Source organism: Saccoglossus kowalevskii, chromosome 7 (genome assembly GCF_978046115.1).
Source record: "Saccoglossus kowalevskii chromosome 7, keSacKowa6.1, whole genome shotgun sequence".
In the NCBI taxonomy this organism is placed as follows: Eukaryota; Metazoa; Hemichordata; class Enteropneusta; family Harrimaniidae; genus Saccoglossus; species Saccoglossus kowalevskii.
In genome coordinates, this window is record NC_140647.1 from 19,472,890 (window position 1) to 19,495,274 (window position 22,385).

General features: G+C 40.6%; 1 protein-coding gene across 1 annotated transcript; it reads right to left on the minus strand.

Moving 5' to 3' along the window:
• Positions 1-291: 291 nt before the first annotated feature.
• Positions 292-22,247, minus strand: LOC100373203 (prostaglandin E synthase 3-like). The gene is made up of 6 exons (XM_002732625.4): positions 22,150-22,247; positions 20,604-20,793; positions 14,389-14,487; positions 7,677-7,760; positions 4,361-4,463; positions 292-3,642 (listed from the first exon to the last, which is right to left on the minus strand). The coding sequence occupies exons 1-6, from the start codon at positions 22,161-22,163 to the stop codon at positions 3,623-3,625; spliced, it is 510 nt and encodes a 169-aa protein (XP_002732671.1). The 5' UTR covers positions 22,164-22,247; the 3' UTR covers positions 292-3,622.
• Between the last annotated feature and the right edge of the window lie 138 nt (positions 22,248-22,385).

Sequence of the window (22,385 nt, forward strand, 5' to 3'; positions counted from 1 at the left end):
CAGTATGGATAAAAGGAATTTTATATTCAACAAAATTAAACACTTAATTTGCCTTGGACTGATTGGAAAAACTGAACTTGAAGACTGACCACTCGACTTTGAGCCCAGATAGTGTATACATGTATTACGAGAAACTGATGTTAATCGAGCATGCAAGATGGGTCCCAATCATCAGCCCACATTTCGACAAGCATGCAAGCTCAACCATCAATACACTAGCCATTGAATCCAACACCATAAGATCTTTCGAACCACGAGTAGAATATTGAGTTGAGTATATCAGTCAATGAATTACAGTTGTCGTTATTGATTTTATTCCGACTCAACAATTACATATACGTCAATATTTCAAAATCAGTCGAGACATGTTAAAGGAGGAAGTCGAGCTACAATAGTGCCCAGATCCAACCATCACTGTAGAATACTTTATTTCCGCTTGGAATTTATTTTCGCTGAAAGGATGCTTCAGTGAAAATAAAATCCAGCGAATATACTTTTTTTTTTCTACGTCTCGCATTCAACTAATCAAAAATCAGCGAAAATAATTTGCATACAAAACACCCAAAAAGCTTTTTCAGCGAAAATTAATTCCAGCTAAAACAAAGTATTTCACAGTAGTTCTATACTAAACAGTGTTGGTCGTCGCACCATGCATTTGTGAGATTAGTGTTAAGATTTACCTACAACATGCCAGTAGCAAGCATGAACGAGTTTTGATCTGACAGTAACGTGCACTAAAAATGCCGACTTTGATTTCATGTCGTCCACTCATCCCAGGATTAACCAAGTTATGGCACCCATATCTTATGCATGCGCAGCACGACGACCAACGATCTTCAACATATTGCAGCACTGACTTTTGAGTTGATAAATGTACACGTACAGATCTAAAAAAAATGATCTGAAGTACGTAGGTCACATGGTAAAGATATTTTCATAGTTATGGCAACATTGTTTTATTTGTGAGTGAACTTAAAGGAAAAAAAATGTCAAGATCTCGACACATTTTAGTTTGAACAAAGTGTCATTCGTGCATATCTAAATCGCAGTTTAACTAAAGGTGAATATCCATGATCGACAACACTTGTTTCGAGATATGGTAGACATCATTTGTGGCAGTTTTCAAAACCAGAGCTTGAAGTATAGTGCACAATACAACAGTATGTCAGCAGAAACCATGGCTTTGTGTTAACTCAAGAACTATTGAAATGCACTTAATTACAGGAATTCCAAACTGAGTGCCCTCTGAGCCCATCACTGCCACACAAATGGCGAAACCAGTTGCACTTTAGCTCATGTAGTGATCTTTAATAACTTCTTATAGTTTTGGAATTTGTAATATAATAAAGGGTGAAAATCAAGGAATTGACATGTATCAGGTTCTTCCTACAACAATTATCTTTTCTTGAATAGCTCTCCCTAGTAGGCATCAAGATAACTTGATTTTTGAAATCCCATTACTATTCAAGATCCCTACATTAGAGAGCACACAATGATGCAAAAAGATAAATGTAACTACCAAACACTTTGATAATTACCATGTACAAACCTTGCCAGGGAATAAATTTGCCTCTGCCTACCTCCGACTGAAGATAATCGCTATTTATTGCATATTCGTTATTTTCTCCAATATCATGCTTTGTTTTTTTGTGATGTGAAAAACATTTCTAATTGAAATGAAATGAATCCCTCTTGAGAGCATGTACAGCTGCATACAGTCCTTAACAGACAAGAATGATCTAATATGTTGAATTGTCATTTTGCTGCAGTGCACACAGTGAAGAGCATTGTGTGCCTGGTTAAACATTGGGGCATGCATGTGTGTGTGTGTGTGTGTGTCAGTCAGGCTGCGTGTATGTGTGGTACAGGCTGGATAATATGCACTAGTCAGTCAGGTTGAATGTAATACAGGTAAGGAATCGGTCAGCCAGGCTGAATCTATACAGGTACGCCACCGGTCAGCCAGGCTGAATGTATACAGGTACAGCACCGGCCAGCCAGGCTGAATGTAATACAGGTAAGGAATCGGTCAGCCAGACTGAATCTATACAGGTACGCCACCGGTCAGCCAGGCTGAATGTATACAGGTACGGCGCCAGCCATCCAGAATGTATACAGGTACGGCACCGGCCATCCAGGCTGAATGTATACAGATACAGCACCGGCCAGCCAGGCTGAATGTAATACAGGTACAGCATCGGTCAGCCAGGCTGCAGGTGAAGGACTAGTCAGCTCGGATGTTTCTAGGTATGGCATTGCTCAGCTCAGCTGTAATATGTATGCATGCATGTACGGCACAGGTCAGCTGGAGGAGTGTATAAATGATTGGTGTAAGTCATCCAGGTTGAATATTGAAAGGCCGATACCAAGGCTAACGTGCATAATATGAGCAGAGAAGAGCCACCAATAATGCTATATACAGGTGGGGTGGGGTTGGGTTGGGTTGGGTGCGGTGGGTTGGGGATCACTTGATTATTAAGTTGTAGAAGGGTATTGTAAATGCCAAATTTGAAAAAAAAAATGAATCCTTCCTCAAAAATGTTCAGAGTGGGGCATGTAAACTAATAGCTTCAAAATTAAAAACTGCAGGTAAATTGTCGCATCAAATTATTATACACCTTTCAATATTCATGGTTGAAATCAACATAGCTTTGGGTTTATTAGTCATTGTTGCCAGGACAACAATGCCAGGTCTGCTAAGTATAGTCTAATTAGATTCCAACAAAAATCCCGACCATATTTTTTTGCTTTTTTTGGAAAACCTAAGCTGACTGGCTATTACTAACAGCAACAACATCAATGAGTCTCGACATAGCTCAAAAAAGGTTTTGTTGTATATACACTATATCATTTACAACAGTTAATTTTGTAAAGGTCACATAAAAATCATTGCCCAGGAACTTTATACACTGGGAAAAGTGTATACACATTTCATCTGATTATAGAGTTAATAACTACAGTAATCTAAAAGAAACTTTCAAGAAACATTTTTCAAAATAACAAAAAATTACATTTTTAATATTTTCCCCCCCTATACTACTACATGTACTTACAAAATAAAACATTCTAGCATGAAAGCGCCTTGTTGTGAAACGTGCATAAAACTAATGATTATGAGGATTGAAAAAGGCAAGGGAGCTGTCTTTTAAAGATTTCCCAAGATAGCAACAATTATTAGAAACAATGTATTTATTTATTTTAACCATGTTCAGGAGACATGATTATTAATTAACCCACTCAATGCCATATACATGTATTGTAATTACTTCCACACTTCCGGGGGGAAAAAAATGCAAGTAAAAGTTTTTGAGCAAATACATTTGCCAATGGCTAAAGATCTCAATTGAAATATACGGTACAGGACAATAACAAGAGTGGCAGTGAGAGGGTTAAAACACAAATTACAAAACAACCTACTGAAAATAATAACTGAAAATACACATGGTCAAAGTCTGGTAGTCTTTCAACTGTACATCTTTAATTTAGGAAAAAAAAATTTAAAAAAAGACAAACAAAAAGAGGCTTTCATACTAAAACCCAAATGATTGCAGAAACACCAGAGATAGGGATGGGCCAGTGAAAACTGCACATGTATCAAATTATTGTATATACATTAGAAGGGCTACTCCAAATCTGGTAATTCTGGAAATAAACAAAAAGACAGAAAATTAATAAATATAGGATGCATGTTAGGCCATTTGAATTTTGTTCATTTTAGCTTCCAAGAAAAGACAAATTGGAACCTGAAGTGTTCTCCAGAACTGTGTAACAGTCCCACCACCATGTACACACAGAAAATTGATTTTTTTTATATTAAAATACTGTAAAATACACAGTATTTTCACTTGGAATAAATTATCGCTATTTTCACTGAAGGAATGATGAAACAGTGAAAATAAAATCCAGCGAATATACCTTTTTTCCTATATTTTACATTCAACTCATCAAAAATCAGTGAAAATAAATTCCATACAAAACAGCCAAAATGTATTTTGAGTGAAAATTAATTCCAGCTAAAATAAAGTATTTTACAGTATTCATTTTGTGCTTAGATATATAAACTATGATAATATTCACATTTTTGACAGGGATCTAAACAAGCATTTCATAGACACTATCTACCAGGATAAACACATCAGTGTGCCATGTAACAACTTAAACCAGGCATAGTTTTTTTGGATTAATTTTGCCCACCGTGTAGTGTAACCCATAGAATTCATTCATTTTCTCAGCAATCTTATATAAATGTTATATGTTATATAAAGACGCGATATAATCGTAAGAGTGGCTGTCTACAATAAGCCTCCATTTGTGGCCAAACTGCCATGAAGACTAACTTGCAATAAACAAGGTATCCTACCTTCGTCGTCACTATCCGGCCCTGTTTCTTTACCGTTCTCATCCCCGATATCATCCATATCTGGCATATCGCCATCAAAACCGCCTCCCATCTGAGCCATCATCTGAAAAACAAAAACAAACATTGTAAAACATACGAAAATTTCTGCTTACAACTGGCCATTCAAATTCCGTATAGGTAACTCTAACGCATGCTTTTTGGTTCATTTAGCCATGTGTACAGTTGTTCTCCCCGGCACTTAATTTGTGTGCGATGCCGGCACGCTGCTTTCCCAGCACGCCACTGTGGTCTCGAACTGCCACGCTGATTTTCCCAGAGTGTGCCAACATAAGTCTCACACTGGGGAGTGTGAAACACCTCTCCCCTGTCTCTGGTGTGAGATTAAATGTTAATGTAAGTCCTGATTGGTTGCAGCACAGTAGATCGTTGAAAAGTTGTTGCTTGACGTACATTAGTTGAGGCCACGGCAGAACAATGACCTTACAATGAAAGGAGAAGCTCAACAATAAATGAAAAATAAATAAAAGGAGTTTTTCCAAACATCACCAGTATCTTAGAAAATTTCTTGAAAAGCAACACGTCTCATCAGCATAGCGCTAACCTCATGTCATCAATCTCCAGCAGAAGCGAAAGGCCGTACGTAGACTTAGAACAGCCACCAACGAACGAACGAAAGAGAAGGAAGACAGGTTATGACAAGGCTTGGAAAAAAAAATACCCTTGGTATTTTATAAGAATGATATGCAAGTTATGTAATAAATTCAACTTGACAACCACCACCAGTGGATGTGGAACACAGTTCCGTGTACAACAATTAGAAAAGATGTCATCGTTAGACATTCCAAGACAAATGTACACAAGACAACAATGGGAATGGAAAGCCACCCCACTCCTTAGGGTGAAAATGCCCACTACACTTCAGAAAGATCAGTTCAAGAATTATTAATATCCATGTCTTCTGTTATAAGCAATGAAATACAATCTGCCATTACATGCAGCCCAGTCTTCAGTATAATGATGGATCAGACAACAGATGTGTCTATATTAAAACAACTGATTACATATGCAAGATATATTAAAACAACTGATTACATATGCAAGATATATATTCAAATTACTGGAAACTTGTGCGAGGCAAATATAAAAATAATACTGACTGTGTTTTAGAATAGTTTAATTTTTTTCTTGATTCTGAAATGTGGAGTGGTTTATACATGTAATTTTTAGGTACAGATTTTATTAAATTTATTTCTAAACTTTATTTTATTTGTTCTGCTTTCAGGTCAAGACGTCATTTGTAAATATTAATACATTATTGGATGGTACAGCAGATTCAATTATTAAGAGTAGAGATAAAACGTTTAAATGTTTTGTGAGTGATTGTGAAGAGTGTAGTAATTCATTACTGCAATCCTGGGAAAACAGAACATTACGCAAATTAATATGCAAATGATATGCAAATTTTAAGCAAATTACCCCGCCTGGGAGAACACTGCATGTAATAACGTTAATAATCCCTCAATTTTTCACATGTTCCTGAAGGCACTGGCTGTACCCTCTCTGGACACCAACAGAATATTAGTTAAGTAGTACTTAACAAAGGAGCTTATCATTACACACAAAGCAAAGTTTATTGGCTTAAAGTAGGATTTAGATCTTGTTACAATCTAATTCCACCTTGGAAGAATTGTCATACGAGGAATAAATTAAACAGTTTCCCCTCCAAGCAGGTGAATGAATGTCTGAACTGTAAACATTTCAAATAAGGCAATAAGTACAGTCACAAATGTATGTACAGCAACAAAGCCACACAAACACATATTTAATACTGCCACCAAGTGTTGAACATTTACACAAATTGTTACAGCGCCATCTGTGTTCATTAATCTATTGAAGTGCTTTGAACCTTGGCAGAAAAAACTTAACAGGAATCAACGAGTTCAAATATATTGACAAAGAAAATGGATTATATTCTGATAATTATGTTTAGATTTTATTGCAGCATTTGATACAGAAACTATCCCCCTATGCAGCTCTGATGGTTGGCTATTTAGTATCCGTGATGAGATTCACTGTAAATGAAACTTTGCGGTTGGTAGAGCTCGCTGTACAAAGGCAGTGGCAGTTACTAGGTGGATAGGGAAAGTGGAATTTATGACAGTTTAGTAATTGCGGCAATGATCACTGGAAGGGCATGTCCCGCAAGAGGAAACATATTTGTGTATGTAATGCATGGATATGTATAATTGATGATGTGGGTGTACAGAAAATTAAAGCTGGAACAAGAAGTTGTTGTCACTATTACCAGAATATAATTTTGCATTATTTGGTTACTGTACATGTACACTGAATAGAAAATGACTAAGTTAGACAAAATGGCAAAGTGACATGTGATGACCTTGAACTAGAACTTTCCTTGTAAAATCTTGACGAAGGAGTGACCTCCTGACCCCCAATACACAATCAACATGGGGCCTTGAGACGAACCTGACCTGAGACCTTGAAGTTTTTAGGTAGGTGTTTTAGTTCCTCCCCACCTCGCAGTTCTGTAACACTCATAAAAGCAGCAAACGTGTAAACCTTGAAATGACCTTGACCCGAACTTGAGCATTTCTGGAAAACATCCAGTTCAATGTGTACTGAGAAAGCCTAACTTCCAACTGATACAGTTGTCTACCGAAGTCCATGTATTATACATAGCCCATATATAACAGAAAAGTCGAAAATGCCCAAAAATGAGCAAAAAAGATAAAAATCATTTTTATCCATAAATGATAAAAATAATCCCAAAAAATGTTCATGATGTCTTGAAATGAACAAATCTGACAGAGTACCATTCCAGGTAGGTGTGGTATGAATAGAAAGGCAATCCAGCTAATGGTTTTTAGAGAAGAATTTGTGTGCATTGACAATTGTCGCAAACATTAATATTGTTATTAATTTTGGAGTTATTATTGTTATATTCGATGTTACGGTGATACTGCCGATACGGTGATAGTGAAACTCATAAATTATGTTAATTAGGGTCAATCTACATCCACAGATGGTCAGCATTGACCAATCAGGGTTTGTTTAACTTCTGTTCGTGTTCAATTTCTGTTTTCTACCGCATTCCAGTTGGACATTTTCTTACCACTGTATTTTTACTTGAGTTGTTTTGGAATAAATGGTATACAGGCTTTAATTGTATCAGTATCGGAAAACTTAACCGAGTCTGTATTTCTGTGACGCTATTCACAACAATTTTTGGGGCCCTTTTTTGATGTCACTGGACACTAAGTCGGTGTGATAAATGCTGCAATCTACGAGTACCTACATCTTCTAGACTTTTATCATCTGTTTCAACATCTGAATCATCCTCATCCTTCCACCGATGAAAATCTGTTTTTAACCAATGGTACTAGAAAAAGAAAATAGAGAAACATCCATTAGAGATGAAATAACATGTGGCGGGAGGTTAACCCAGCCATCCTCTCAGGGTGCTACAGGATAACCGATCCATCCTATCAGGGTGCTACAGGTTAACCCAGCCATCCTCTCAGGGTGCTACAGGATAACCGATCCATCCTATCAGGGTGCTACAGGTTAACCCAGCCATCCTCTCAGGGTGCTACAGGTTAACCCAGCCATCCTCTCAGGGTGCTACAGGTTAACCCAGCCATCCTCTCAGGGTGCTACAGGTTAACCCAGCCATCGTCTCAGGGTGCTACAGGTTGACCCAGCCATCCTCTCAGGATGCTACAGGTTAACCCAGCCATCGTCTCAGGGTGCTACAGGTTAACCAAGCCATCCTCTCAGGGTGCTACAGGTTAACCCAGCCATCCTCTCAGGGTGCTACAGGTTAACCCAGCCATCGTCTCAGGATGCTACAGGTTAACCCAGCCATCGTCTCAGGGTGCTACAGGTTAACCAAGCCATCGTCTCAGGGTGCTACAGGTTAACCAAGCCATCCTCTCAGGGTGCTACAGGTTAACCCAGCCATCCTCTCAGGGTGCTACAGGTTAACCCAGCCATCGTCTCAGGGTGCTACAGGTTGACCCAGCCATCGTCTCAGGGTGCTACAGGTTGACCCAGCCATCGTCTCAGGGTGCTACAGGTTAACCCAGTCATCGTCTAACCCAGCCATATTCTCAAGGTGCTACAGGTTAACCTAGCCATCGTCCCAGGGTGCTACAGGATAACCGATCCATCCTATCAGGGTGCTACAGGATAACCGATCCATCCTATCAGGGTGCTACAGGATAACCCAGCCATCCTCTCAGGGTGCTACAGGTTAACCCAGCCATCCTATCAGGATGCTACAGGTTAACCCAGCCATCCTATCAGGATGCTACAGGTTAACCCAGCCATCCTCTCAAGGTGCTACAGGTTAACCCAGCCATCCTATCAGGATGCTACAGGTTAACCCAGCCATCCTATCAGGATGCTACAGGTTAACCCAGCCATCCTCTCAGGGTGTTACAGGTTAACCCAGCCATCCTCTCAGGGTGTTTCAGGATAACCGATCCATCCTATCAGGGTGCTACAGGATAACCGATCCATCCTATCAGGGTGCTACAGGTTAACCCAGCCATCCTCTCAGGGTGTTACAGGTTAACCCAGCCATCCTCTCAGGGTGCTACAGGTTAACCCAGCCATCGTCTCAGGGTGCTACAGGTTAACCCAGCCATCGTCTCAGGGTGCTACAGATTAACCCAGTCATTCTCTCAGGGTGCTACAGATTAACCCAGCCATTCTCTCAGGATGCTACAAGTTAACCCAGCCATATTCTCAAGGTGCTACAGGTTAACCAAGCCATCGTCTCAGGGTGCTACAGATTAACCCAGCCATTCTCTCAGGGTGCTACAGATTAACCCAGCCATTCTCTCAGGGTGCTACAGATTAACCCAGCCATTCTCTCAGGATGCTACAAGTTAACCCAGCCATATTCTCAAGGTGCTACAGGTTAACCAAGCCATCGTCTCAGGATGCTACAAGTTAACCCAGCCATCGTCTCAGGATGCTACAGGTTAACCCAGCCATCGTCTCAGGGTGCTACAGGTTAACCAAGCCATCCTCTCAGGGTGCTACAGGTTAACCCAGCCATCCTCTCAGGGTGCTACAGGTTAACCCAGCCATCGTCTCAGGATGCTACAGGTTAACCCAGCCATCGTCTCAGGGTGCTACAGGTTAACCAAGCCATCGTCTCAGGGTGCTACAGGTTAACCAAGCCATCCTCTCAGGGTGCTACAGGTTAACCCAGCCATCCTCTCAGGGTGCTACAGGTTAACCCAGCCATCGTCTCAGGGTGCTACAGGTTGACCCAGCCATCGTCTCAGGGTGCTACAGGTTGACCCAGCCATCGTATCAGGGTGCTACAGGTTAACCCAGTCATCGTCTAACCCAGCCATATTCTCAAGGTGCTACAGGTTAACCTAGCCATCGTCCCAGGGTGCTACAGGATAACCGATCCATCCTATCAGGGTGCTACAGGATAACCGATCCATCCTATCAGGGTGCTACAGGATAACCCAGCCATCCTCTCAGGGTGCTACAGGTTAACCCAGCCATCCTATCAGGATGCTACAGGTTAACCCAGCCATCCTATCAGGATGCTACAGGTTAACCCAGCCATCCTCTCAAGGTGCTACAGGTTAACCCAGCCATCCTATCAGGATGCTACAGGTTAACCCAGCCATCCTATCAGGATGCTACAGGTTAACCCAGCCATCCTCTCAGGGTGTTACAGGTTAACCCAGCCATCCTCTCAGGGTGTTTCAGGATAACCGATCCATCCTATCAGGGTGCTACAGGATAACCGATCCATCCTATCAGGGTGCTACAGGTTAACCCAGCCATCCTCTCAGGGTGTTACAGGTTAACCCAGCCATCCTCTCAGGGTGCTACAGGTTAACCCAGCCATCGTCTCAGGGTGCTACAGGTTAACCCAGCCATCGTCTCAGGGTGCTACAGATTAACCCAGTCATTCTCTCAGGGTGCTACAGATTAACCCAGCCATTCTCTCAGGATGCTACAAGTTAACCCAGCCATATTCTCAAGGTGCTACAGGTTAACCAAGCCATCGTCTCAGGGTGCTACAGATTAACCCAGCCATTCTCTCAGGGTGCTACAGATTAACCCAGCCATTCTCTCAGGGTGCTACAGATTAACCCAGCCATTCTCTCAGGATGCTACAAGTTAACCCAGCCATATTCTCAAGGTGCTACAGGTTAACCAAGCCATCGTCTCAGGATGCTACAAGTTAACCCAGCCATCGTCTCAGGATGCTACAGGTTGACCCAGCCATCGTCTCAGGGTGCTACAGGTTAACCCAGCCATCGTCTCAGGGTGCTACAGGTTGACCCAGCCATCCTCTCAGGATGCTACAGGTTAACCCAGCCATCGTCTCAGGGTGCTACAGGTTAACCAAGCCATCCTCTCAGGGTGCTACAGGTTAACCCAGCCATCCTCTCAGGGTGCTACAGGTTAACCCAGCCATCGTCTCAGGATGCTACAGGTTAACCCAGCCATCGTCTCAGGGTGCTACAGGTTAACCAAGCCATCGTCTCAGGGTGCTACAGGTTAACCAAGCCATCCTCTCAGGGTGCTACAGGTTAACCCAGCCATCCTCTCAGGGTGCTACAGGTTAACCCAGCCATCGTCTCAGGGTGCTACAGGTTGACCCAGCCATCGTCTCAGGGTGCTACAGGTTGACCCAGCCATCGTCTCAGGGTGCTACAGGTTAACCCAGTCATCGTCTAACCCAGCCATATTCTCAAGGTGCTACAGGTTAACCTAGCCATCGTCCCAGGGTGCTACAGGATAACCGATCCATCCTATCAGGGTGCTACAGGATAACCGATCCATCCTATCAGGGTGCTACAGGATAACCCAGCCATCCTCTCAGGGTGCTACAGGTTAACCCAGCCATCCTATCAGGATGCTACAGGTTAACCCAGCCATCCTATCAGGATGCTACAGGTTAACCCAGCCATCCTCTCAAGGTGCTACAGGTTAACCCAGCCATCCTATCAGGATGCTACAGGTTAACCCAGCCATCCTATCAGGATGCTACAGGTTAACCCAGCCATCCTCTCAGGGTGTTACAGGTTAACCCAGCCATCCTCTCAGGGTGTTTCAGGATAACCGATCCATCCTATCAGGGTGCTACAGGATAACCGATCCATCCTATCAGGGTGCTACAGGTTAACCCAGCCATCCTCTCAGGGTGTTACAGGTTAACCCAGCCATCCTCTCAGGGTGCTACAGGTTAACCCAGCCATCGTCTCAGGGTGCTACAGGTTAACCCAGCCATCGTCTCAGGGTGCTACAGATTAACCCAGTCATTCTCTCAGGGTGCTACAGATTAACCCAGCCATTCTCTCAGGATGCTACAAGTTAACCCAGCCATATTCTCAAGGTGCTACAGGTTAACCAAGCCATCGTCTCAGGGTGCTACAGATTAACCCAGCCATTCTCTCAGGGTGCTACAGATTAACCCAGCCATTCTCTCAGGGTGCTACAGATTAACCCAGCCATTCTCTCAGGATGCTACAAGTTAACCCAGCCATATTCTCAAGGTGCTACAGGTTAACCAAGCCATCGTCTCAGGATGCTACAAGTTAACCCAGCCATCGTCTCAGGATGCTACAGGTTAACCCAGCCATCGTCTCAGGGTGCTACAGGTTAACCAAGCCATCCTCTCAGGGTGCTACAGGTTAACCCAGCCATCCTCTCAGGGTGCTACAGGTTAACCCAGCCATCGTCTCAGGATGCTACAGGTTAACCCAGCCATCGTCTCAGGGTGCTACAGGTTAACCAAGCCATCCTCTCAGGGTGCTACAGGTTAACCCAGCCATCCTCTCAGGGTGCTACAGGTTAACCCAGCCATCGTCTCAGGGTGCTACAGGTTGACCCAGCCATCGTCTCAGGGTGCTACAGGTTGACCCAGCCATCGTCTCAGGGTGCTACAGGTTAACCCAGTCATCGTCTAACCCAGCCATATTCTCAAGGTGCTACAGGTTAACCTAGCCATCGTCCCAGGGTGCTACAGGATAACCGATCCATCCTATCAGGGTGCTACAGGATAACCGATCCATCCTATCAGGGTGCTACAGGATAACCCAGCCATCCTCTCAGGGTGCTACAGGTTAACCCAGCCATCCTATCAGGATGCTACAGGTTAACCCAGCCATCCTATCAGGATGCTACAGGTTAACCCAGCCATCCTATCAGGATGCTACAGGTTAACCCAGCCATCCTCTCAAGGTGCTACAGGTTAACCCAGCCATCCTATCAGGATGCTACAGGTTAACCCAGCCATCCTATCAGGATGCTACAGGTTAACCCAGCCATCCTCTCAGGGTGTTACAGGTTAACCCAGCCATCCTCTCAGGGTGTTTCAGGATAACCGATCCATCCTATCAGGGTGCTACAGGATAACCGATCCATCCTATCAGGGTGCTACAGGTTAACCCAGCCATCCTCTCAGGGTGTTACAGGTTAACCCAGCCATCCTCTCAGGGTGCTACAGGTTAACCCAGCCATCGTCTCAGGGTGCTACAGGTTAACCCAGCCATCGTCTCAGGGTGCTACAGATTAACCCAGTCATTCTCTCAGGGTGCTACAGATTAACCCAGCCATTCTCTCAGGATGCTACAAGTTAACCCAGCCATATTCTCAAGGTGCTACAGGTTAACCAAGCCATCGTCTCAGGGTGCTACAGATTAACCCAGCCATTCTCTCAGGGTGCTACAGATTAACCCAGCCATTCTCTCAGGGTGCTACAGATTAACCCAGCCATTCTCTCAGGATGCTACAAGTTAACCCAGCCATATTCTCAAGGTGCTACAGGTTAACCAAGCCATCGTCTCAGGATGCTACAAGTTAACCCAGCCATCGTCTCAGGATGCTACAGGTTGACCCAGCCATCGTCTCAGGGTGCTACAGGTTAACCCAGCCACCCTTTCAGGTGCTACAGGTCAACCCCGGGAGTCTAAGGGTTACGGCTACTTAGCATGCTAGTTTACATACTAATTAACATAATGCAGCCATAATTTGATTTATATATATTTACCCAGTAGGTAATTAAAATGTGATAAGTAACCAAAAATATATTATTTTATATTATTAATTTATTACAGTTATATACAATTTATACTTGCTATGAAATCAATAAGCAATGTATAATTAGCGTGAATATGACCCCATCAACATCCAACAATTTCTGCCTTACAGCTACCTCAACAGCTTCATGCATGTGCCTGTAATTTTCACATCAAATAAAAAACTCTGTTGACATTCATGAACTATCCACCTTATAGGGACAGGTCAGTTTGTGATTAATTTTCCTACTCTAAGTGCAGGTTAATTGTGCAGCTAAACATTCCTACCGTATTTCTGTCCTGATCAGTAATTAAATAAACAGCTGATTATGAAAAGTATCTCCTGAGTTTTGATTTACTGGTAAACTTTGTTGTGTTGTGAAAATGTGTCTCAGTCGTCAACGAATAACTGGTGTCAGCCATGGATGCAATTACCTGACCTTTCTCACACTATTTCTCTGGTACCACATTTACTTTAAAACTAATTTAAAAGTGGTGATAGATTTATTGATACTGATCACATCTTAATTTCATCATTGCCTTCAAGCAGTTTCAGTTGGTTGATTTTGACTTTTAGTGATTTTTGCCAGTAATTTTAGCATTCTAGGTTGTCAAGTTTGGTATCTTGCCTTCAACTTCTGAAGGCAATACACAGCAAGCTCTAAACTTTTCAAACAGCTGTCAAGTGTCAGTTTTTTGTTCGTTTAATAATTTTTAATTAGGTCTTATATGGTCTAGTCAATGAAGAAGTACACAGAGCTGGCAAGAAACACAGGAAACCATAAATAATAACAGGTTGTCAATAAAAGATTAGATCATTCAAAGTGGAATGTCTGAGAGAATTGTGGTTAATAAGTGTACTAACATGAATGACTGCCGACACTACAACAAGTAACCCCCCCCCCCCATCTATCCACTCAGGTACAGCAGGTAACATGTTCTTACCTTATTTTTCAATTTTAATAACCTGTCCCAATATGGTGCACTTTCTTTCTTCTTTATGATAAATTCTATATTTCTATCCCTCACAGCATATCTTGAATCCTGAAAAATCAACAAGGGAGACATTTTATATAATATCCCACCATAAGAGTCAGTCAGGTAATTTGAATATTCTGATTTTGATAAGGCTACGTACAATGATTTGCATAACAAAAGACAATGTTAGAGACATTTTTTTTCAATAACTTAGGCCTATTATCTCTAATAGTGGATATTCCGGGTATATATGGGATCCGAGCATTACGTTCTAATTTCCATGCTGGTGATCAGTTTGTTTTATCCTTTTTTTTCCGTTTATATGATGGATGATGTCAACAAATTCAGTGTTTCAACATCGAATTGTACACCCCTTGCAGCGGCTGGTATCGGTGTCAATGTCTGACTATTGCCTCGGTAATTGACCATTACCATTGTCTAATTATAAAACTTGGTCTTTGATCTTTGCTTAATGAATATACTGGTAATCGGTTTTATATGATACAGCGTGGATATCGACCACCGTGAATACGTTGTGAATGTGTAGACCATGGTAACTGTGCGTAAACTACACTTTGACAGTACTTGTTAATAAAATTGAAATGCGATGACGTTGTTACAGGTCAAACTGTGCAAGAATACATCATGGCGGAATGTGCTCGTCATAGAGAGTTTCACAATAGTGAATTTTAAATGTCATTAGCAGTCTTTTCTGAGGGGGTGCTCGGGTATGCGCCCACCCCTAAAAAAATCATGATTTTCTGAGTGAAGATTTTGGGCCCTAACGTGGTCGAGTACTGTCTTGTGTGATCCAGAGTCTTTCAAAGTCATCAGCACCGATCCACAGAACACATTTCCAAGGTTGAGTTTTTGGTTTCAGGAAACGTGTAAAAACAAGTTTTGTGTAATCCTTTAGATGAAATCGAGAATCACTCTTGCATTCACCGTAAGAGCACTGTTGAACTCCCATTTTTGTATAGTTGATACTGCTGTGTTAACCCTTTTCCGGTCAGGGGAGTTTCAGGCTATCAGGTTAAGTTGGTGAAAAACGGTTATGATTCAATGCACTCCAGTAGCCAGCATCTGTGCATGCTATCCTGCCAGACATTTTTGCAAAAATAGGCCATAGTTAACAGACTGTATCGACCTCAGTTTTCACATTTTTTGCAATCTGTTCGCATACACACTTCATTACCACCATGGAGAACAATTTCTTGTATAAAAAAAATCAATGTTTTATTTCAATACACATTTTTTACTGTCGTTAAGTAACGATGTTTTGCCCTTTGTACAGTCTCAATAAACACGTGTTAAACATTGAAATAAATATTGCTTAATTGAAAACACATTACAAGCAAGTAAAAGGTCACTACATGAATGCAAGTTCGAAGTAAGAAAAACGTGCGAGTATGGGGATTATTGGGACATGTACAGGGGGAAACTTGTTTGACGTACTCGACCTGACAGCGTACATTTCAAATTGCAACGTATATTCAACGACTTGAACTACATGTGTAACATATTACAACGTGCTTTCCAGTGACTTGACTGATGTTATATTCAAGCTCTAACGTATATTAACCGACTTGACTGTACAAGTGAGCCCACACTTACAACGTATATTTAACGACTCAAACTGAAACTAAAACGAACGAGAACTTAACTGCAGCGACTTGATCGGGGTTATCTTCACACGGCAACGTATATTCACCGACATGACCCGATTAACTAACTAAATATTTCAATGTATATTTAACGACTTGAAATAAAACGAACTAGCGAGAACGTAACTGCAGGGACTTGGCGTGTATATATACTCGCGCAGAAACGTATTTCTACCAACTAGACCCGATGAACTATCCTGACATTAAAACGTATAAATACCAAGTGAGCAAGAAACTAAATTAACGATAACGTATTTTCACCACTTCAAACTATTGTAAAGTCCATGACGCTGTAATAAGTCCCAAATTTATTTGTTGTGCGCTTTTCTTAGTCGTCCACCCCGGCGGGCTGCTCCCATGTTGTTATGAATAGCAGCGATAGATTTACTCGCATGAAGGTGAACTTTACAAATTGGGCATCCTTTCGATGTTTCTGATAGTATCGCCGAAAATTTTTTCGAGTACGGGTTTCAGCCACGGGTTGATTTTATACAACGAGTCGGCCTCTGATAGTTGACGACGACGTTCAATGTCAGGAACCCGCCGTGGGTCATTTACTGGATCAGCTAAATGAAAATATCGCATAGGCATTTGAAATCTGGCCCGAGTCATTACTGATGCAATTCCCATATTCTGCAGAAAGGGGTCATTCGACCAATAATCATCGATTGCTGATTTGTGATCAACACCCATACATATCATCACACCAAAGAATGCTTGCATTTCACTGAAATTTGTATTACGCCAGCGGGCATTTAATTTTTTTGCAATGTATTTTTGATGATATTTGGCGTATTTATTAGTCTCGATGGAAGCCAGTTCTATCAGTTCTGGTGGGATCAATTTGTAGAAATATTCCACCTCATGAGCATATGAAGGCAGTTCGAAAGTTGGTCCAGGTTTGGGTTCAAAAACTGGAATAGTAAATATATCGCAGTCTTCCTCCGTCGGCATTCTCCATTCACCAGTGCCGGAGGCAACATAATCGAATGTAGCACCAATTTCTGTGTCTGATTCAATTTCAATGTCGCTATCGAGTACAGGTGGGTAACGTTGCTCTAAAAAATCGTCATTCTCAGCATGATCTTCATCGATTTCTGAATCTGTATCGTCGTCATTTACAACTATGAAGTCATCTGGTATTTTGTGTCGTAGCTCACCCGTTTTTTCGTCCAATACAAGTTCATCATCACGCGTGTCCATTGGCGATGCGTGTGCATACACAACACGTTTTTTAATAGTTTGTTGCGGGGAAACTCTTAAGTGTTGATTGTTCTGTATCGCATACATTTTCTTGTACCATTTCTTTGGTGACATCGACGTTTTGTTACGTACTCGCTGGGTCAATATGTTCAGGCCCCTGCTTTTCTGTGTTACGACTGTTACAAATCGCAAACATTGTCTTGCAAAAATTGTATCACATCTTTGACGGCACATTATATTTCAGCGTGACCAACTCCCGTTTCTTCGACATTTGCTTCGTTGGCAGCTGGCGATTCAACCACTTTACGGTTCGTCTTTGATTTACGTTTGCCTCCTGGTTTGCCCCTGCAGTCCTTCGAACAGCTTTCTTCTGTAATCGCATGTTCATTGACAGAGGAGACAGTCTCCGACTTGCGTTTGTTCTTTTTCTTTTTACGCCTTTTCTTGAGTGAACTATTATCACTGGCGTCCGTGGTACGTGCGGCTTATAACTCACCGACGTCAAATGTTTCCTTTGCTTTGGATTTCTTTCTTTTCCCACGCTTTGCTGGTGAAAAATCTGTCGTGTCAATGTCAAACTTATCACTCCCCGTGCCACTGCACGATTGACGCGTTTTCTTCAGTTTCCTTCTTGCCTTCATAAAACACTTCCTATCTGTATAGGACGGCATATTAACGTACGTGCAGGAAAGGAGGTCTGGGCTTTATCTCACTTTCTTCGGTCATATTTATACTGAATGACCAGATGTCCACAAAGTCTTGTCTGCATCTCCCCACAATTTAAATATTTATTGTTATGTAAATAAATATGTTATTTTTTCGAACACTGATTGGTTACAATTTGCATACACATAGAATTGCATATGCTAGCTCAGACGGTGAAATCACGTGGACTTGAATATTTCCCACCAGCTGTCCCGGTCATTTTACGTTGGTGATTGCCGACATTCCAAGCTCAGCCGTTGGAATCCGTCATGCTATTCATTCTAAGTGCCAGGACTATTTGCCAAGCTGGTCAAAATATGTTACTACTGTTATAATTGTGAATCGTGTCGTTCAAATACGATTGTAATGCTGCAGTTTGCAATGTGGTCAAGGCGTTTCTTTTTTATGTAGTCGCAAACGTTGCGTTGTGACGGTAAAATAGTGAAATGAGCAGACAAGTGTATAGAATTACATTCTTTATTACTTGGTTAATTTATTTGCCTTGGCAGAATCAAAAACAAATTCTCTCCCTCCATAATTTCGCAAGTGTAAAATATCAGGTTCCGTACAACGTATTATAAACGGGTTAAACGGCCAAGGTCTCGCTGATAATAACGTGTCATTTCAATTAATAGTGTGATGTGCGTCATAATTTTCAACAACCCTACCACAGGACCTATTTCAACAAAATGGTGACTTCTCTCAACTCTTAGATTTCACATCGTAGTGAAGTGCAGGATCACTTTGCCCATGCAGTTGTATTTCAGTAAGATTTGGTCATCTTTATGTCGTTATATTTAAACAAAAAATTTTCAAAATCACATCTATTCTGCTTATAAGACCGACTATAAACATTTTTAAACATACTCTATTGTAAGTAGTCATGTTAAATAAAAAATTGCCAAAATTGTCAAACTGTGATTGCAGGAAAGTGCTGCAATATTTCTGCCAGAGTCAAAGGAAAGTGTGTTGACTGTTTCGATGAGTCATTTTTCTGTGACTAAGCATTTTTTCCCTTCAAAACTCAGACACCATTTCTTTTGTTATGCAAGTCAACTAAAATCAGCTTTTGATGCTTGTGTTAGGTGAACAGGAATAATTTTCAGTTATCTCATAAGAATTTTAATTACACTGGTGACATTTCTTTCCACAATATGGTGGGCATAACAAGTACATCTGTCAAGACAATATTCAACCACATATGTACATCTAAGCCACCCTAAAGACAAAAAAACAAACAGCAGTCTGTTTGGTTTAATTTGATGTCCATTTCAGTAACATATTTGCATCATTTGAATGGTTCAGACTAGCTGCAATAATGCATATAGATTTGGAGAAATCTTTTTATACGTTTTAAATGAAAATAAACAGATTTTTTTTATTCCCAAAATTTTAAAAACATTTTTTCTATAACAACGCCTGGAGCCATTGGAAAATGTTTAAGGTAACACTGTTGAGTTGCATTTGATGCAACATATACCATACACAACGTAATATTTCTGTCACATAATGGCTAGAAAAAGCACATTGAATGCCAGATATATACAACCATATATATATAATTGATTTAAACAAGCCTCTTTGTATCTGACATACAACATAGATATGTCAACAAAATTGACATTTTGGCAAACCATCATACATGATTTGATTATAACAGATCAATTCATATATTCCAAAGATAATTTACATGAGGCATAATACAATTAAGTGTGCAGCCACCAATCTATGGAACTCCCAACCCCAAAAATACTGATCAAAAAAAATCCTTCAAAGTTCAGCTGAAAAAAAATCAGGAATTGCGCATGTAAAATCTGATCGAATAGTTTTTCTAATATCTCATTGACATTTAGCTTAATCGTGGATTTCCCGATCACTGTGGGATCTCGCACACAATGTGCTAAATTGTGCTGATCAAATCATCTGCTGCTAAAATCAAATAATTTCGTAATTTCTGAGAATAATATGGCATTTACTATGATGTGTATAGCACATAATTGTTTGTCCTGTTTATACATTCAATTTTATGCATAATGTGGGATCTCACAGTGAATAGATAATTGCCAATTGCTTAACGTCTCTCATAAGATCCTGGCCACAGACTCGTTTATTCAAATTATTTCTGTAGCTCTATCAGCTACATGCAAGTTAAAACTAAGGGTTGAGTTATTGCCTTTTTTGTTGAACTTGGTCATGTGGTGGGAACAGTAAGGAATTACGACGCATGACACACAACATTATAGGACACATAAAATCATCAGTGAGACCCTGGCAAAGAGAGGCTTAATCTCTGAAGATGGCAACATATTGGACATTTCGCTCAGGGTAAGTTGCCATTTTGTGCTACAATAATCCCAAGGTTAGCGTGACAATATTTGATTTCAATAGATGGCGCCCTCTGGTAACCTGGTTGCAACCATGCTGCCATCTTTTTTCATCTAAATTTAATGTACAACGTCGTTATATAGTGTATACACTATGCTTTCAGTGTCCACATTTCAAATTTAAACTGATGGATGATATAAGAAATGTTTTATTAAAAACAAAAATCTGAGAAAAAAACAGATAGCTACAGCTATTGTCACTTTTAAACAATTTACAGTAACCTACCTTTGGGTTTATGTCACCAAAGAATTCTAAATCTGCAAGATACATTTTGTCATCATGACCACACTTTCCTTTCAGGAACAATCTCTTGTCATCTAATTTGATTTCTGGTTTTTGCAAATCGGAAACATCAACTGTAAGAAACACTACATCAGCCCTCTGAGCCCAAAGGATTGGTGGATGCATTGTAACCCTGTAACAAATCAAAAACCAAATTTGAACACCTTGTATACTTCAGTCGACCAATCACGACAGAATAAACATACGTGTAATATCTACTGTCACAAAAGTTGACTGCCCTCTTGCAAAGTGAGAATTTTTTGGAAAGAGTTCCTTAAGGCCCTCTCATCTCCTAACCTGAACCCTAACCCCAATACTCAAGCCCCCCCCCCAATGGAATTCAATATACCCCTCCAAATAAATATAAGTGACCCAAAGAGGGATATATACAATTGAATTGGAAGAGGTACTGGAGGGGCAGGGTTAAATTATTTATGGGTGAAGGGTCTTAATGAACTCTTACTACATTTTTCTTTTCTTCACTGACCTCACAAAAGATCACAAATTTTACATGATGAAACTTCAGGAAGGATTATGACAAACAATCAACGGGAGGGGGGGGGGGGTTGTTTCTTATTATATCAAAATGTATGCTTACAAGTGTTATCTGTAATTGTCAGAATTATACGCCATATATAAAAAAAAAAACATCACATGAGATCTGTCTTTAGTGTTGTTTATGGGTATGCCAGCACAAAATAAAAACATCATTAAGTAAACACATAAAATAAACCTAAAAATGCAACATTTCTACCGCCGCCAAAAATATTGAAATTTAAAATGAGTTTTTTTTAAATACATAAATCAATTATTAAATAGAAAATAATCTGTTATACAGTATTGCAGTATTTGGCTCGCCCTACAAGTCATCGTTGTGTAATCGTGATGAGGGCGGAGATATAGAATTTAGAAATACATGAGCAATTAGCTCATAAAAAAAAATAGTGCAATACAGTGTTCAGGGTACAGAACGTCCCAGTGCCATGCTTAATGAAGTAGTCGAGATACGATCATCCGACTATTCCTAAAACCGCGAACGTAGCGAAACTCCTTTTAGCTCAACCATGAAACATGACCTATGTTTCTAGTAAGTTCCACACGTGGGAACCGCTACACTGGAAACCGGAAACGCAATTGTAGCATCTCCAAGGAAAACAGAAGCTCTGTTCGTACAAAACTGTTTCAGCGCCAATTTACATAGTACAAGGATTTTCACACATAAATGGAATATTGTCTCTGCATATTATGATTGTTTGAAGAATGAACTCTTATTACACGATAGATAACAATGATAGAAAACGGTAAATCCGGTTTATGTCGTTACGAGTGCTACGATTTTAGCCATCACGGGGAATTAGAAAACGGATTCACACACAAATACAATAATGGTTAAGATATAACACTAACAAAATACCAAGAAAAAGTCCAGTTATACAGACAGGTTCACTTTATAAATAAAATGTGACCAAATTAAATGTTGCAAACTCACCCATCAGATGCCATGTTTCTGACCTCAAACACACGTTTGGAAGGTTAGCCGCGCAATCACGAACAACGCGAGAATTCAAGTTGGACGAGAGTTTGGTACGAAATTCTGTTTTTAATATTTTCAGTGAAAGTTCACACTTTTATCATACAGTTCAAGAAATACTGTAGACGTTTGTATTAAATATGATCATTCTAAAATACAAGTATATTAACATTACGTCACAGAATCATTCGATA